At 42.3% G+C, this 18,594-nt stretch overlaps 1 protein-coding gene across 6 annotated transcripts in view; it reads right to left on the reverse strand.

The window, feature by feature from the left end:
• Arid1b (AT-rich interaction domain 1B) overlaps positions 1 to 18,594 on the reverse strand; it is a 348,947-nt gene that overhangs the window by 132,767 nt on the left and 197,586 nt on the right. For 3 of the 6 annotated variants that reach the window (XM_076926714.1, XM_076926712.1, XM_076926709.1), the window contains exon 5: positions 8,101 to 8,142. The exons of the other annotated variants lie outside the window; for them this stretch is intronic. In XM_076926714.1, coding sequence (XP_076782829.1) covers positions 8,101 to 8,142 — 42 coding nt within the window. The remainder of the gene's footprint in view (positions 1 to 8,100; positions 8,143 to 18,594) is intronic. 6 annotated transcript variants of the gene reach the window in all.

Consider the following 18,594-nt stretch of genomic DNA (forward strand, 5'->3'; position numbering starts at 1 on the left):
TGCACAAAATCGGCTCCCATCTTCCCCAGGATCTTTCCTTTCTTCTGCCTTGCAATACAGTAAGCAGCCTGCTGACTACTGACTAGTGACATGGTTATAGTAATGCTATTAGACCCTTTTCCACTGAAATCCACCTCCAACTGTATGTGACCAAGACCAACAAGTAAGTGTCTGAAGGTGACAGAAGATATGTGTTTTTATTGTTACTAGAAAATTAAGCCCTGAAAACATACTGTCAAGATCACGTCCCCAGGGAAAGACTGAGTCATTCAGCCTCCAACTCCACGAGGGATAAGCCTACCCCCAGCCCTGCTCCCTCTCCCACTCCATGGAAAAGACCTACTTTGAGAGCCTCGGTGCCTGAAAGCACAGTGAGTTCCTCACATCTTTTTGCAAAACTGAATAGAGTCTGAAAGTAGGCATGAACTGCTTTGTGTCACGGCAGCTTGCTTACTCTGTCATCAGCATCACTGGTCAAAGGCACACTTGCATCGCAGTATACGGGAGACTCAGGATAGGTACTGAGCAATCAGTCTGTCACAGTATCCAGAGCCTGCCACTTACTAGACTGAGAAAGAAAATTCTCCCAGAAAGGGAGTTCACGCCACACAAGAACCACTTGGTCAGTATGACTTCTTGCATATTGTGGATGGATAATCCAGAAACAGCGTACATTTTTGACTGGCCCGAGCCATCTACTGGGTAGTTTTCTGCCACGTCAACCCCGCATACAACTTGTGATGCCCCAGTACTTCAAAAAAATGCATATATTGGATGAGCAATTTAAAAATTATCCCACCATTTGCTAGCTCCAAATCATTTATGGGAGGCTTAATATACTAGATGAGGCACATCAAATTACTAACGCTGGACTCTTTTTACACTGTAAAACTGACAATTCTAAGACTCAATGTAATGTGCAGCTTCTGGACTTGGGGAACTAAGAGCAAACACTACCTGGGAGCAGGGACATGGTTCTTGTCTTACTTTGTTATTAGAGAGGACACAGGGTCAACGACTTTACCTCTAAGTCTTCATGTTGAAAAACTGAGAGTAGTATTTTTGGTTACTCTTCCTCTTTGAGAAAAAAATAACTGACTAAGACTGTAGAGTCAGTCAAGGTGGCTTTTAGGAAATTTGGAAAGAAGACAGGGGTGGCAGAAAACGAAATTCCTATACTGTTCTTTTTTAAATGCCTTGCCTTAATTTATTGAATGAGATGTCTTTGGGTGGGGGAGTAGACAGAGGCAGAAAGAGCTAAACTCCTAGACAAGCAGACTTTATTGTGAGTTATCAGACAAAACTCTTTACTCCATATTTAATACAAATCTCAAAATTAGGTAACATCTCTCAGACATTCCTTCAAGACATCCTAGCCAGTGTCATCCTAGGACTTGGGAGGCAGAGGCAGAAAGAAGGCCTGCAAGGTCAAGGCCAGCCTGGTCTATACAACCAGGGCAAAGTCAAGGCCACCCTGGTGTACACAGCCAGGGCAAGGTCAAGGCCAGCCTGGTCTACACAGCCAGGGCTACACTGTGACACCTTGTCTCAAAAATCAAAACAAAACAAAATCTTATATTACTTAGCTGAGACTTATTTTTTATGTTTTTTTTTTTTTTTTGTAATCAGCTATGTTTTCTCAGGTGATGTTTTGGCAATGTTCAAGTGGGCGTAAGTTGCCCTTGGTCCACTTTCTAACAAGTGTCTCTCTTACCCTCTGATTTTCAAATAAGTTGTCTCTCAGAATTTGTGTTTTTTCTAAGTTTTATATTCATGTCTTCCTATAAATCAGAGTTGACAAACAGGCTGCAATAGCCCCTACCCAGAGATAAAACACAAGAAGCAACACTGCATCAAACATCAAACACTGCAGGGGAGTGTAAACAAACCACCCCTCCAAACCAGTAATGCAAATTTGGCTGAAACTCAAGCTGTAAGTGTCTGAGTCACCAGTAGATGGCAGAAGAGAGGATTCATACATTTATCACTTTAAATTAGGTTTGATGACCAAGCAACAGGGAAAAAAACTTAGACCTCTATCTCCACAGGAATTTCTAACAGATGTCAGCATTTCAGTTAAATTAAAAACACCAAAGCAAACCCCTCCTACTGAGTCCTGTGAACCTGTAAGAAATTCAAAAGTGCATGAGGCTTGATTTCAAGGACATCATTACTTTTACTCTTCTGTCTGAGTTACAGTCACATCCACAGAGTTAGCCAGGAAATTTACTAGAAAGCACAGCTTGGTAAGACAGCAAGGGTGTGGGAGAATTGATACTAATGTAACTTCAAAGAAAGGTGAATAGACATCTGTTTTTAACAGGCCTGTGTACTTTGCAATTGGATGCAACAATATCCAGAATTTTACAATGCTCAACCAAACACTCTAAACCAGAAATACTGTGCGGGTGGCCCAAGAAACACAATGTTTGTCCAGTTGGTGATGGGACAGCATCATCATCCATAACTGCTTGTCTTTTCTTTGCTGAAGTAACATCCACTCTGCTTCCCAGCACCTTGCTCCAACTGTGGACTCTTCTGTGAAATACATATGGTAAAGTGTCACAGAAATGACCTGGGTCCCTTGCTTTGGGAGTTAGTTGGCTGACAGCACATGGCTATGCTCTTTGTGGCCACCATTAGTAGGCTGGCTACTGGAGTGTGGCCGGCCAAACTCAAGGAATATTTAATTTTAGCTACATTGTATTAATTTGAATTTGCATGGCTACATATGAGTGATTAATTCATAGATCCAATGTTCAAATTGTACACTGAGTATTGAGAGGTCCTTCCAAGACGCTTAAAACCTAGAAAGACTGGGAAGTGAAGGACTTCTTGTGAGTTCTAGCAAGACTCCCCTGATGTGATTGGCACATTGACTTTACCCTGTTCTCACTGGTTGCTGCTGTAATTGCTGTTTTGTCCTCACCTGTGACATTTATGTATCCTGTCAAAACATCTGCTTGTATATGAAGGATGTGAAATATAAATTATTCCAGAATAGTTTATGATGTATGTCCAGACTGAAATAAACCCAAATATGACTTAAATAGCAGGCAAATACAATCTCTAGCCTGCATAGATTTTCACAACTAAAAATACCCTATTTTGAAAAACAAACTAAAGTTCACTTCTATTTGGTATGACATTTTACAGATTAATCCCTTTGTTATTTGTAACTTTTAAATGAAGGTGGAATCCCAGTCTGTTTTATAGAATTCAGGAAGCAGAATCCACTGAGGTGGTTCTTTCTGTCCCTTCATTCCCACAGAAACATAAACCACACAGAGACACAGATAGTTCTGTGAATGGAAAGCAGTAGAATGAAGCCTGAGGTCAATAAATAATACTGCACAAGTTGACTAACAAGTTTATTTATTTAAATTAAGACACCACAAGCAGCTCAGGTCAACTATCCGCACTCAGCAGACACCCAGCGGGTAGTCTTCCTTTTAGTGGCTCTGAGGTGCAGTGAAAGCCGCCACCCTCTATACCTACGGGCAGTCAGTGCGCTGGAAATGAAGCAGCACTATGCCAACCCCAACAAGGCTTTCACTCTCGGCAATCACAACCATTACACAATCGGACCTCTTGAGCAATCATTAACACGCATTTACTGTTACCCATGCGAGTCAATGAATAGACAAAATGAAGTCTCTAAGTGAACAATCTTGCTGGGAACAAAAGGCCACACGACATAACTGGGCCAGGCCTCATCATGCTGGCTCTCCTGCACAAAAGACACTGAAAGGAAGGTGGCTCAGGAGAAATTCCAAATGGGAGGTGAAGGCAGTGAGGGTGCAGGCCCACAGGAAGCACAGGCCACAGAAGCAGATGGGAAGAGAGGACAGGAGGAGGGGGCTAGGCCTCAGACTGGAGGGGAACTTGGCTGAGATGCTGGGGGTAAGGAACACAAAATCTAGAAGGATATAGGAAGGAGTGGGCTCAGAAGGAGACAGAGACAGAGGCGATGGTGTGCTCTGGGTCTTTTAGGTGGATGTAAGATGCCACATAGACCTTAGAGGGCATCTTTTCTCTAATGTCTATTCAACTAGACGTGCATAAAAAGTCAGTCATGAGGGTAATCACATTCAGGATTACTGGAAAACCCTCTTCTTGGTTACTTTAACTTACTTGGCCTTTTGTTTTTCATAGTAATCAATTTTAGGTGCCTCAAACAAGTACTAAAAATTATTGCCAAAATCATATAGAAAGCAAAGCGATGAGGAGGAACAGGGTTGCATGTGCACACAGAACAGTGTTGTTGTATGTGCACACATCCAGTACGAGGAGTACTGGGGACCAAGAGGACACTAGTGACAGCACAGACTCCTCAATTCTTGTTCACTTTCCAGGAAAGGCTCATGTGACTCAGGAAGATCAGAAAACAGGACCCTGGCATCGACAGCAGTATTAAAAACACTGGAGAGTATAGAAGGTCATTCCAGGGAGAGCGGGGCAGGGGGGTGGGGGTGGGGGAATCCAGAGAGTGCAGGCAGGTGCACATCAAGCAGAACACATCCTGAAACCCACTTCAGGCTTCACAGGAGACTATGCAACCCTCCCCCACAAAGAGGGTAGATTGGGGGAAGCTATAGCTATGAGATGGGGTGAAGCACCCAGATGCCTTGAGGAGTCCCATGGCAGCCTCTATCATACTGCTCCTCCTTCCTGTTCCTCTCATCATCTGCACAATGTGTGCTCGTGTTCTCAGCATGCACTGATGTTAATTTACTTATTGGTTATTTACTTGTGTGATTTATTTGGGGAGTGTATGTGTGCTATGGCTCAGATGTGGAGGTCTGTAAATAACTTAAAGAGCTGGTTCTCTTCTTCCACTGCATGGCTAATGGGGAGGGACGCAGATAGTCAGGCTTGGTGGTGAGTTCTCTACCCACTGAGCCATCCTGCTGCTCCGTCCCTGTGTTATATTTTAAATTGTTCTTGGCAAATAGGATTTAATTGTTTATACAGAAGAGGACTATAAAAAAAGCAGTGTTTCTTCTTCAAAAAGTGTACCAGGCAAAATAACACAGCAGAGTTCCTAAAAATATTTTGCTAATGAAATTATATTATTGTCAAGTAAGCGCCAGGAGTTTATTCTAGGAACTACCTTGTACTGGACCAGAGACAGATGTGCACATCTCTCTTACTATTATATATTGGTCCCAGCTCTGCTACTGATTAGCAGGGTGAACTTGAGTAAGCAACCAAATCTCAAGATCCTGGTTAGTCTTCTAAAAAGGAGGGGCAGATAACCAGTGCTGCTGTCGCATACAGGAGTGAAACAGGAACCTGACGCTTTATAATCCTTCACTTAGCCATCTACAAGAAATCAGAAGGTGAAAGACACACATGGCCACGGGGTTTGTAGGAGCGTGATACAGAGCGGTGACATTTTAGAGTCATCATGAAGCACAGGGTAGTTTGTTATTTGTAGCTTCTACACTTGGCAGGCTGAGGCAGGTGGATCACCAAGCCATGGAATTTGAAGCCAGAGCAACATGGCTGGGTCCATTTCAGAAGCCAAAACACAGCGATCTGGGATATTAGGTGTTCCTCCTTTGTTATGTGTTTACTATTAATTTCTCCTCACAAGCAACAACAGGTGTGTTTTAAAGCTCTTTTTCTATTTCTAATAGCATAATCACCAGACCCCATTCCATGGGGGGGGGGGGGGGGAGAGAGGGAGGACCAGGAAAAGGAGAGGGAGGGGGTGGTATGTCTGTGTGTTTGTTCGGCTAAGCCATCAATTCAGTATTGCTGGCCACTTTATTCATTTACGACACAGAAGACACAATAATCATGTAAAACAGTAACCTGCCATGTTGGCTGCCCCCGGGACTGTCAGACCTATACATTGGTTACTATGACTAAGTGTTGATCAAAACCAAAGTTAAGAACACAGCGATCTGTCTCTAGGTCACAATTTCCCTCCACTAATGAAGACAGGTGTAGCCCATGGATTATTATTAGTAAGGAATTTCTATTCATTGTGATGCTTATTTGCACAAATAACCACAATTAAAAATTAATTAACCATCTTAATTATACAAGTAAGAAGAAAACCTTAAGAAATCTGAAATTACCTAAAAGTTTGGAACTCTGTGACCCGCCCCAGAATCCACCCAGAGCGCTGTGAGATCTGAGCTCCTTTTGAGATGAGCCTTGGTAAGCAATACAGCAGCACTGACATGAAGATAACACTTAAGCACAGTACAGCTGTGTGCCACGGGAATGCCTGAAGAATATGAATTTCCAGTCATTCCTGACAATTCGGTTAGTTTTATATGGCTCCCAGGTATTAGTCACCATATTTAGACACACAAAAAAATTCTTATTTCTGGGTCCCCACACAACTGAGTCCTTGTCCAGTGAACGGAATGTAAGTCATCTGAACTAATATGAAGCTTACAGGTTTTAGTTTGTATGTGGGTCAGACACTTGCTGTGGACCCAGAGGAGGCACAGCTCTCGCAGAGACAGTAACAACAGTGGCCTACAAGCGAGTCAAGTCATTCCCCTTCTTTTTCTTCACAATTATAACTGGAAGGCATATCGATTGTGACTAATACTGGATATCTACATTTTCTAAAAAAATAAGGCCTATTTTCGAGCTGAGGTACATTTGCTGAGCTCCAGAAAACATTTGTAAAAAACAAAAGTCTTCAAAAACTTTACTTTAAAAAGTCCTATAGATCTGCAAAAGTAAAAAGCATCTAAAATACTCTGACGACCTGGACCAGTTTACTGGGAAAAGGTTCTTATAGATGAAATTTAGAGTTATAAAGCAATGTGACTGGATTGATTCCTCACATTCCAGATCCCAAGTCACTCCAGTGGGTGATGTAGCAGAGATGCTGGCTTCACTAATCCCCCATCTTTTTACTGCATTTATAGATACAGTGGGTGCTGGAGATAAGACCACAGGTTTATTAACTATGGAGTGAATATTCTGCATGCATGCTGGGAATTAAATACAAAACCAAGGATTCAGAAGACTATGGTCTTGTGTTATAAATTATAATTATACTGAATTAACTGTGCCAGAATTATAATATTTAGTAATTTCTCACATGAAATATAAAAACACACTAAGCCTTTAACACATAAACTTATAGCATATATGTATTAGGTATTAATTTATATATTTTTGTAATTGTGATGCACAATCTTAGTGAGTTTATTGCCCAGAATAGTGAATAGTGTTGGTGGGGTGGTCATCTCACTTTATGAGCATGACCATGAGCCCGTGAGTACACTGAATGGCAGGCAGAAAAGGCTGGGAAAACAAATACACCAGCTTTGAATGTGACTGTGAAGATGCAGAGCTGAGAAGAGTCAGGTGAGAGTAGCCCAGCCTACGCTTGCTGCTTGCTCGCTAGCTTGCAGGTTCCCAACAACCTCAATGGTACCTACTCTACACCTCAGACCCCTGCAGGAACCAACTCAGGCTGTGCTAGTGTGGCTCCTCATTTACAGGTATGAGAAAAGCCTTTTCCACAGCTATCCTGACCCACAGTAGCACTCCTTCCTCCTTGCCCTGCTAGGCTCTGTGTAATCCAGGCCTGCAGAACCCAGTCCAGTTCCAGGCACCTAGAAAGACTTCCCTTTGTTCTGCACCTGCACACTCTGCCCTCCCCAAGCATTGGCACAGCAGGCATCTAGCATGGACTGAAACCCACTCCAGGACAACACACCTGTTTACAGGCCTTTGCCAAGCGTGGGCTCCTTCTGGGAAGAAGCTGGGTTTTAGTTCAGTACTGAAGAGACCAAGTAGGGACGAGGAGTCAATCAGTCTGCAAAGCAGGAGCCATCAGCCCAATGCAGCATGGGCATGCTAGCAGTTAGTGGTTACATCTATTCAGTTAGTTTCCAAAATGGGTGTTGGCAATGAGGCAGGATGTCAGAAAACCTTGCTCCTGGGCAAAGGTTGAAGCCAATTACCACTACACAAAACTCTGGGTTGTGTATTTTCTTATACCCAAAGTCTAATCTTAATCACAGCCTAAATGATAATTTAAGCAGGTGCTTTTGCTAACCACTGGTGTCTGATTAGAGCAGCAAAGCCCTGCGTGATAAGTCACACCAGGCCACACACCTTGAGTCCAAAGGTTGCATCCTCTGAGGCCAAGACGTCAACCTGCAGTCGTAAGGAGAGAAATAATTTAGGCATAATCAAGAACCCCTCCAAGCACAACCCTACAAGTTTAAGCCAGGTGAACCAGGTGAGGCGGCTCTTGGGAGAAGGTCAGGAGGGGTGTGGCGAGTTCTCCCAGGGCTAGCGGGCTGCACTGAGAGGACCCTCCTGCCTTGGCGTGTGTGGGTGCAAGTTCCTTAGCAGGACCGCCCTGCTCATGTCCCAAGATGCTGCACGGGCTTTTTAATGTGTTACCAAGACAGGATAGTGAGGGGAAAGCTGCCCTCAGGAAAACAAGCATCACGCTGGTTGCCCTGCTCCTGCTAGTAGCTTCTTGTCCTTGCTCTCATCAGAGTGGGCGGAGCCAGTCTCTGGAATGCTGCAGAGCAAGAGTTCTTGAGAGCAGTGCTCTGGGAAAGGCGGGCAGAGTCTAGGCAGCAAGTTCTAAAAAGATGGCAGAACTTCAAAACTAGCTGTCAGTCTTGTGCATAGATGACAGAGCTCATTAACATGAATTTAAAAAGCTGCATGGAACGAGACGTGTATTGATAATTACTGTTTTTTTAAAACACAATTATTCAGTCTGGTGTATAAAGTTCTTAAGTTTGGCTACTAAAAAGAGCCAATCTGAAGGAAAGGAACAAGGAAAGGAAGAGAAAGACAGAGTCTGGGTGCTCAGCAGCTGGGAGACGGGGCTGTGGGGGTGGGAGTGGGATGAACCTGTCACTGGCCTGCAGCACAAGTGTGCACAACCTGTGCTGCTAATGACAACAGTGCCAAGGAAGACTACCCCAGCGGACTGACTGAGGCATGAAAATGAAAGGGTTAAAGAGGATTCAGAGAGCCTGCCCTGCCCTGCCCTTCCTTGCCCCAGTGGAAAGAGGGCAGACAGGGTGCAGGGCTGAGAAGATGAGCTGCTACTTTGTGATGGAAACCATATGCTGCTGATATCAAATATGATTTTAGGCTAAAGACTGAGATGTTGGCTCAACTAGAGGGGAAAATCATGGGAAGCTCCACTTACACCATTTCTGTTTACACTCCAATTTCCAACGCTAACTAGTCGATTTAGAAGCAAGCCTTATCATAAAGTTTAGCTTAGGGCCCCCTCCCACACGCACATGAGAACTTGCATCTTTGAATTTCCTGAGTCCTGCCTTCTACAACACCAGGCTACTGACCTCAAAGACTTTTAAAATTCAAATTCCCAATTAACGCCGAAGACTTCAGCTAAAAACCTTTGGGGGGAAAACACTGCCAACTTAACTACTGTGGGCATTCTAGGACATCTGCTTGTGAGCTGCACACACAGATCCTATCGACTGTCCTCTGTCACTCAATGAGGACACTAAACCCTGATGTGGGTATTTTCATATACACACAATTATTGCTGAGCATATTAAAGCTGAGACTGGCATCTACAGAGTGAGTTCTGCATATTTTAACAGATTTTAAAAGTCAAGTAGCAAAAAAAAAAAATCAGTAGCAAATAGAATATCTATTTAAAGATAAGGCTTTACTATATTTGACAACGGGAGGCGAGAACGGCACTTTCTGAAGAATTTAGAGCTCCCATGTGACTGTTTGCACAGGCTACTTCAGCCTCCAGCCCAGCCTCTCTAGCCAGGCTGAAGGGTTTTGAAAAACTCACTTCACCTAAGCAACTTCACAACCCTGTTTCCTTCCTAGTATTATGGCTTTAAAACATATGCATTCTGGTTCAGTGTCTAACAGTCTCTGTTCTGTAAGGCTTTAATGTTAGGGCCTATAGAAGAAAAAGCCTATCCAAAAACCAGAAGATTAGCTTCAATTTACTCTCTAGGGAACAGCAATGTCAGACGAAGGCTTTCCTGCTGCTCTCAGAGCATCTGTCTCTGCTGGAAGGAACCCTCTAGTGGGAGCAGCAGAGTATTTCACATCCTTTCAGAGCAGAAAACTTACCAGGAACCCATCCACCTCCTGTGTTCCTTCTGTCATAAACTCTAACATAAATTTTCAGAGAAAAGTTGATAATCATTTTGTGTCTCAGCTAGAAACTATCTATATACAAATTGAAGTATACTTGTATTGATCTGATACATGGTTACATTTTAGCTATTAGCCAATGTATTTAATTCGGTCATGATGCAACACTAACTTTAAGATAAATAAAAAATATGTGTGACTGAAAAAAAATACAGTATGTTTTCAGTAGGAAGACTTGATGGAACTGGAAGAAGTGCACTGGTATTAAAGTGTTGATTCTTCCTATCTGCTGTAATCTGCATTAAAGACTCCTCAAAAGAAACCTTCCCACATTCATCAAGAAAGACATTCTGGATATTTGATCCACGCAAGGCGTGTGCTTAAGGTCTCCAAACAGTCAGAGGGAGATTTCAAGTAAATACCCATGTGAATGTATGCAAGATTCGTTTTAAAAGTTCCGATGTCAGTCTATGGAGAGTTAAGACTGACGGCATGTAAATCACCAATGAGAATGCTGCAGGTTTGCACAAAGTGCAGTTAGGGTGCAATGCAGCTGACCTGCAGGGAGGCAGAAAACTTTCAAGGGTAACTCCAGGACAGAGGCTTAAGACAACAAAACAGGCTGAAGGTTAGCACGAGCTGCTATTCCACAGGATCCGGGTTCAATTCCCAGCACACACCTGGAGGCTCACAACTCTCTGCAATTCCAGCTTCAGGAGAATCTGATACCCTCTGAAGGCACCAGGCATGTACATTATATACAGACATAAATGCAGGCAAAAACCCCATGCACATTTACACAAACAAAAGATTGGATGAATGAGCAAACGCATAAATAACACAGCTGAGGTTAAGATAACAAAGCCTGGGCTGAGGTCCTGTCACACTGGTGTCAAAGGAGTTTATGGTAAATGCTGGCTGACAAGTGTGCCTACAAAGATTCCATCTGTGGAGAACTTCAGAGCACACACAGCAGGAAGGTCAGCGGTAGTAGGAGTCAAACCCTTGACCATCTTAACTGCCCTACTAGCCACTTCAACCAAAGTCACACAACTCAAGGTAGCTGTCCGCCCAGGACTGAAAGTGTGAACACAGAAATTGAGAAGCAGAACTGATCAGAAGTTCCTTTTCTCACTTTCAAACTTCTTCCCATTTCCCCACATAAAGCCCCCAGAGAGAATATAGAATACTAACAGGCTCAGCAGGTAACGCACTGGCAGACATGCTCCAGGACCTGCTCTGGATCCCCAGAACCAACGTGATGGGAGGGCAGGACTGACTCCCATGGGCTGCCTACTGACCTGCAAATGTAAGCCCTGGTACAGGTGCTATCCCCACCTACACATTAATAAATTGTTTTAAAAAAATCAATACTAAAGAACAGATCAAGGAAACTTATTTGTGTAATATGGAAAAATTTCTATACTATGTTATTTAATACAAAAAAATCAAATATAAAAGTAGCATATATGTATAAACAAGGGGTGGTTCACCTTGTATAATGCACTTAGAATATTCCCAAGAAATGGGGAAAAGGCATCAATAATTACTTGTTTTCAGCCAGAGCAACTTATTGGACATTGTACATGGTCTCACAATATGGGTTTACTTATTTACTACAGGGGATCCTGGTTACTTAAAAGCAATTGGTTAAAATAAAACAGGAGCGCTAACAGCACTGAGTGTCACTGATAATGTGATGAATGTCCGCAGGCATCTCTGATGGCAGATGATGCAGAGTGCAGCAGCCGAGAGACCCCTGAACACTTATAGTAAGTAAAGAACAACCAACACCTCTAACGACAACAAAACAGAAAACCCAAGAAGCTGTCACTGTGCAGTGTTCAGTGCCTTGAGCATGTGATGCCCACCTTGGAGTCTATCTTCAAGAGAAATAATCTGTGACACATTGCTTATATATTGATTGCAAACTGTAACGTTAGTTAACATGTCAAATTAGAAAAGGCATATAAAACTAGAATGTAGATATATAAAGAATGTTTACACTAGACAGTATCACATAACTGAAAAAGCCAGTTTTCAAGAACTCTGACACGGAGAAATGCAGACACTGCAGTACATTTCAAAAGCAGGGTTAAAATCAGAAGCCTGACATTGTAAGTTTCTTCCACACCTTCTAGACCTGGAGCTAGAAAAAGAAATCTTCCCTCCTCCAAGTTTAGAACTTTTCACCTGTTTCCCTTTAATAGGTTTATGCTTACTGTTTTTACATTTAAATATTTGATGCACCTGCATTTATTTCAGAATAACAAGAGTAAGGAGTAAGCCAGGCCTAATTTTCCATTTGAATAACCATGATGAAGAATAATCCATTATTTTCTCCAAGGATTAGAGATACTGTATCTTTAGCATAATTAAATATTAAAGTGATATAATTTTCATCTCCAATTCTAGGGTGCGATGAAAGAAGCAAAATTACCCAAGTGAGCTGCTGTTCAGCTCAAAGAGGAAACAGGTAGAGGGAGTTCCTAAACACGACAGTATTTCTCAAAAAGAATTCGAATGGTTTCATACAAAGAGAAATTTGACCTATACTCATGTCCAAGGGAAAAAAAAATTCTACTTATAATACATACTTATGCTATGTCTTACTTGGTTGGGCCCCAAAGACCAATATACCAAGTAAAATTTTACTCCATTGATTGTACTTTTATCTACATCAAGGCAAAGCAAATGCCAACAAATAAACTGCTCTCTCAACTACATCTTAAGATTTTAGACAATTTAAAGTGAAGGCTAATTCATTCTCTCTCCCACCCCTCTTTACCCCTCCCCCAAACAAATGCCAACAGCTCACAGTGGGTTGTAATGTTCTCCTTTTAGCCATTGCTAAAAGTAATAGAACATATTCTTACTATAGCAGCTTTTTGTTTCTTCTAGCCCTTTTATTTTATAAGCCATTAAAGTAAGGAAGCAGAGGCAGAAGCCTTTGCTAGCCTTCCTCTTTCATTCATTAATTTATTCTCTCTCTTGTACATGCTCAGCTCACATGCAGTTCAGGGATGGGCCTGACACAACTGCTCAGTGGCTCCATTATCTGGCAACAGAAAAACACAATTGCCCACACACTGTGTGCTGCTACAGAACTACTATGCCCTAAATATATCTAAATGGGAAAAAACCAAATAAGGATAACAATAAATATTTATATGCTGCCAAAAAAGCACTGGCTATAACTAACACAGAACAACATGTTCCACAATAAGCAAAGTGAGAATTTCTCTACTCACAATTAACGTGTGTGCCAGTCGTGTGCCAGTGTGTGCCAGTGAGCCCTAGGACACTAGCTGTCCCTTCTGTGCCTGGCTGTAACATCTAAGGAGTCAGTGAGCACTGGAGTCACACTCTTAAGCAATTACTTCTCTACATGAGTAAACATGCTTTCCCTCTGATTCCTGAAGCAGGAAGCGGAAACTGGTCCCGGACTAGAACCCACTCCGCATGCTGAGTGTGCAGAAATTTCACCAGGGCACGAAGGAGATAGAATGGGCATCCCCACCGCAGAGAGTCAGCTTCTCAGCCCTTTCAATATGGCCAGGCTTGGGATGTATCAGGGTCAACAAACCAGAGCAGCAGCAATAACACTGTGCTGTGTGTACAACAGGGAACCAGGAGGCAATACACTCCTGTATCATTCTCCCGAAACTCAACTGACACCTTGCGGGTGAGTCTCAACAGGTTAAGGGAGAGCGAGAGTCCAGTTGCCACACAGAGCTAAGAGCCTGTCAGCCTTGAGAAGCAAGGTCCCTGTCTTGTTCATTGGTAGCAGATTAAAGAAGGGAGACAAAACCCAGCAGAAACAGGAACCACCTGGCTGAACCTGGATAAATGGTTTGAAGCACAGGACTTCATCTCAATGCTTAGTACCTCAGCTCCCTTCCAATCCTGAGACTGTATTCCTCACACGGGAGCCTATTCCAGGAACACTGCTAACAGAACACCTAAATGCTTGCCCCGTGGATTGTTTACTTCTTAGCAAACTCTCTCCTCATTTTACTACCTGAAACTTTCCATTTACTTGTGCAAGTGTCTCTTTCCACAAGAGCCAGGGCCGTGCCTACATTGCTCACTATTGCTGGAAGGAGGAGTGCCAAGGACATCAAGAACTCAGTGTGCCGAGCAAATACATGTGTGTGAATGAATGCACTGACTGTAACATAAACACAAGTGTGTGGACATAAGTTTGGTGTGGATCCTTACAATGCAGGCACATACAGAACAAGGTTGAAAATGTATTCAACATAAGTATATAGGCTAAAGTCATGTAGCATTTGGCTGGTGATACACACTCCTGGCTTACACACTAGCATAAACTAAGGCACACCCCACTCTGGCTGCATTTACTGACAGCGTGCACACATCTAACGCATTTGCTTCTCTAGTCAAGAGTAAATTTTAAATTCCTTTAAGAGAGTTAAGTCTTGAACAATGATGGCAATGAAGGAACTACACAGCTCAGAGAGAGAGAGAGAGAGAGAGAGAGAGAGAGAGAGAGAGAGAGAGAGAGAGAGAGAGAGGTGCAGGCAGGGGGGTATTTTTTATTCTCCCTGATGCAGGGGTTTGTCTAGATGTGAAACGACTCAAGTCAGATTAGAGTTGATATTTTATTAAGGCCACATAGAGACCACAATCTCTCCATACTTAACTGTTAATGTGAACCTGGGCTTTGCACTTTGGCTGGATGCCTACAGTGTGAGGAGTGGAGGCAATTCAGCTCACACCACAGGCCACAGCTGGCCAGCGGTGCAACACACCTCCTGTATAAAGGCTCTCTCTGACCCAGAGCAACCTTCCCAGTTATGTGAACAATGTTTGCAGACCCAGACACATGAATAATTCTGTACCTTAAAGAAAAACCCATATGCTTACAAGTTAATCATATCCATACTGCTGCTGTTTATCAAGAAATAAAGCTGTGGCATCATGAAAAAGTTCTTAATTTCATTTGTTTCTTCAGCACATGTGTATATAAACAATCTAGATTTTTCAAATAAAAAATTTGAAATGCTTTTTAAAAAGAAATACTTTCCTTGCAGATCATTATAAACACACTGAAGCAGAAGATGACATTCGAAGACAGCGTCAACACCTCTGTGCTCCAGCACATCTGCCTGGCTCCCCTCTATGTGTCCTCTGTGTGACTGCCACTTCAAACGGAAACTTTTCATACTAACTACTCTAAAGATGCCAAGCAAACTGCAGTTGATGAGAAGCCAAGGGGCCTGGACCACACTGACCACCGAATGGCAGTGATAAACTCTACCAAAGATGAAATGGTATTTATGTTTTACCGAATATCTATAATGTAGTGTATGCCCAAATTTGGTTCAACTACAATACTGATATAGGCAGATACTCTGTAACTCAACCTGGTATATGTGTGTGCGCATATATATATATATATATATATATATATATATATACACACACACACACACACACACACACACATTATATATATTAGGGTTAAGGGTTTGGAGCTAGGATCTTAAAACATAAGGCAGCAAATAAATTCTAATTACATTTCATAAAAACAATTTTATATTTTGAAAACATAAATATATTATAAACTTCATGTTATATATTAAAAAATATATATTAACTAAAGTACTAAAAGATGATGAAAATGTGAATATATTAAAATTGTTCCCCCAGTGCAAGCTACCTAGCACAAAAGTTGAAAGATGTTATAAAATCATATAGGAAGAGGTGGTGCTTCTGAGCACAAGCTACAGTGAGCTCAGCCACTCATAGGAAGGCCAGGCCAAAAGGAAGGGCAGAGAGATGGCCTGATCCCATGAGGACCAGATGTTTTCAAAATAGATACAATTTTTACATTACAAATGTGCCTGGGATCACTGCTCAGCCTGCTCCTAGTGCTGCTGAGGCTGAGTGACAATTGCTCTCTTAGCTGCCACCTTCTCCCAAGCCCTGCAACCTGCACAAATATAAGAGGAACAGCAAAGGAGAAAAACCTCTCACCCTAAAATAGTTCTACCAAAATCGATGAGGTTTAAACACATGGGGGAGTGGTTACAACCCCAGATCACAGAGCATTTTCTAGGCCCTTTGAAGTTTTTAAATTAAACTGTGTGGCACAGTCTTGGTTATAGAATTAGAATAGAAAGAGAGACAACACACAGAGAAAAAAAGATTAGGTATACTTACATTTAACTGTGTAAGCTTTACCCTTTACAGGGCAGAGGATTCTTGATTTAGTGAGTTTCTTTGAAGAATCTGTTTAATTAGGCAAAACAATAACTACAAAGCTAAGAATTCTCCAGAGAAAGATGGATATATATATATATATATATATATATATATATGTGTGTGTGTGTGTGTGTGTGTGTGTGTGTGTGTGTGTGTGTGTGTGTATAGGTTGTTTTCTTTTCTTTGCAGCTCCCTGCACACCCCTAGGTTCCACCCTAGTCATGTTACCCACTTCCTTCTTTTACACAGACTGCTTAATATGGCCTAATTTGCTACAGGCACCCAAAGCAAAGTCCAAATGTATACGCATGTGAAGGAGACTTAGGCCAATGCAGGGTATCAGAAATCAAGAGGGGAAGTGTTCAAGGTGACTGCCTCTGAGTATGTCCTCATTCCACTCTGCTCCCCACTGAAACACACCTATTATAAAAAAGAATGACACCAAAAAGGAAATCTTCAAAACTAAGTAATACTGTGTGAAATGCTTTGCTATTTGTTTTCACACTTTAGACTTCAAAAGTATTAAATAATAACATTCTATAATAAAGAAACTTAAATATCTTGTTTCTACAGAATTGCCATCAGACATTTATTCACCTCAGAGGTGAGGTGTGGAGGTTCCTGGGGCTTAGCTCACCCGGAATGAGCATGTGGGCAGCTGTGGATCAGGACCAGACCAGAGAGGGAGGCAGGCAGCTCCTTCTGTCAGGGCACTCACTGGAACAGCACAAACCTTGATCTATATCTGTGCTCTTAAAGAAAACTGCTTCACATCAAGGGTACATGCTGACATTAAATGACAAGGCCACTCCTAAAACTCTAGGACTAGTGTTCCCTTGAAGAACAAGCCATCTGGACAGGGAAGGAAGGGGTTTTCTGGCAGCACCACAGACAGCAGTATCACAGTCAGCTTCCCACCCTTTTTCTTTTAAAATCAGTGTCTCAACTGTGATCCAAACAAAATGCTAAAAATGGAAAATTCCAGAAATATACAGTTCCTAAGTTTTATGACTGTCTGTCATTCTGGGTTACATGATACCTTCCTTACCTGTCCCAGTCGGTCTGTGAAATATCCCTTTGGCCATGTGGCCCAACCTGCCTGTTACTTGTTGCTTAGTCATTGTCTCTGATGTCAGGTCACTTGGGGAGAACCTGTGGCCTTGGGCATCCACCCACTACGACATGAGTCAGTGGGGAATGACTGGGCTCAGCCAGGATAAAATGCGTTTGTCTATGTCCATGAGCAGGATGTACAGGATTTAAAGCAGAGAACAGCTGCTGTTCACGAAAGCAATCACCTGTCCCAGCAAATCAGAAGAGTCTGCCAACTCCTCAGGCCTTGCATAGGCTCCTGGGCTCCCACTTCTAGATGTTTGCCTGGGAGGAATGAAAGCACTTGCATATGGAGTTGTGTATGAGAATGGCTGTGCGAGCTTTACTCATCTCTTGCTGGGAAAACCGGAAGGATGCCAAACATCCTCCAACTGGTTAACATAAACCAGCGCTACAGGACCCATCAGTGTAACAGAAAGCTACTCACCAACACAAAGGAGTTGACTAACTATAAGCAGCAACACAGGTGAGCTGAAAACCCCGAGCAAGAAGCCAGCTGAAGGGACTAGCTACTGTGTGATACCATCTATCTAGAAACAGCAAATCTACAGGAAAAGTGGTTCTGTGGTCGGGAGCTGGAGTGAGAAGGGGCAGAGTATGAGGGGCATGGAGAAACTCCCTAACAAAGCACCCTCTTGTGATTGTGTGAATGCTATTCTTTATACACCATTGTTTTCAGTTTATAAAACAGTAGAAAATTTATAAAAATTTTCAGTCCTCTGAACATGTAACTATTTTCCAGATGTATGTGCAAGATTAAATCAACAGTACAGTCACATCCTCAAAATATCCTTAATGTCTGACCTATAGTACTTTCTCTATTGTCTTAATAAAGTGCTCTAGAACACTGGGTTAGGGAGAGACCAGCTGGGGACCATAAAGTGAGTCCTAGGTAAGGGTGGGCTACAGAAGGAGGCCCTTTATCAAACAAGCAAAAATATCAACTAGCAGTTTATAGAAATGTCCCTATAAATTAGAAATTGCTCTCCTTTTATTTGGGGTGGGGCAGTTTGGAGCTTTTAAATGTTTCGGTACAGACAGAAATATCTATAGGCTATTTTTTGAAACTAGAAAAGAATCTTTTGTCTAACAAAATAATTTGTAATTTTTTTCCAGCGCCCATAATTAAATTCTTGCATACTAGAA

This window comes from Arvicanthis niloticus, chromosome 28, assembly GCF_011762505.2.
Source record: "Arvicanthis niloticus isolate mArvNil1 chromosome 28, mArvNil1.pat.X, whole genome shotgun sequence".
Taxonomy (NCBI): domain Eukaryota; kingdom Metazoa; phylum Chordata; class Mammalia; order Rodentia; family Muridae; genus Arvicanthis; species Arvicanthis niloticus.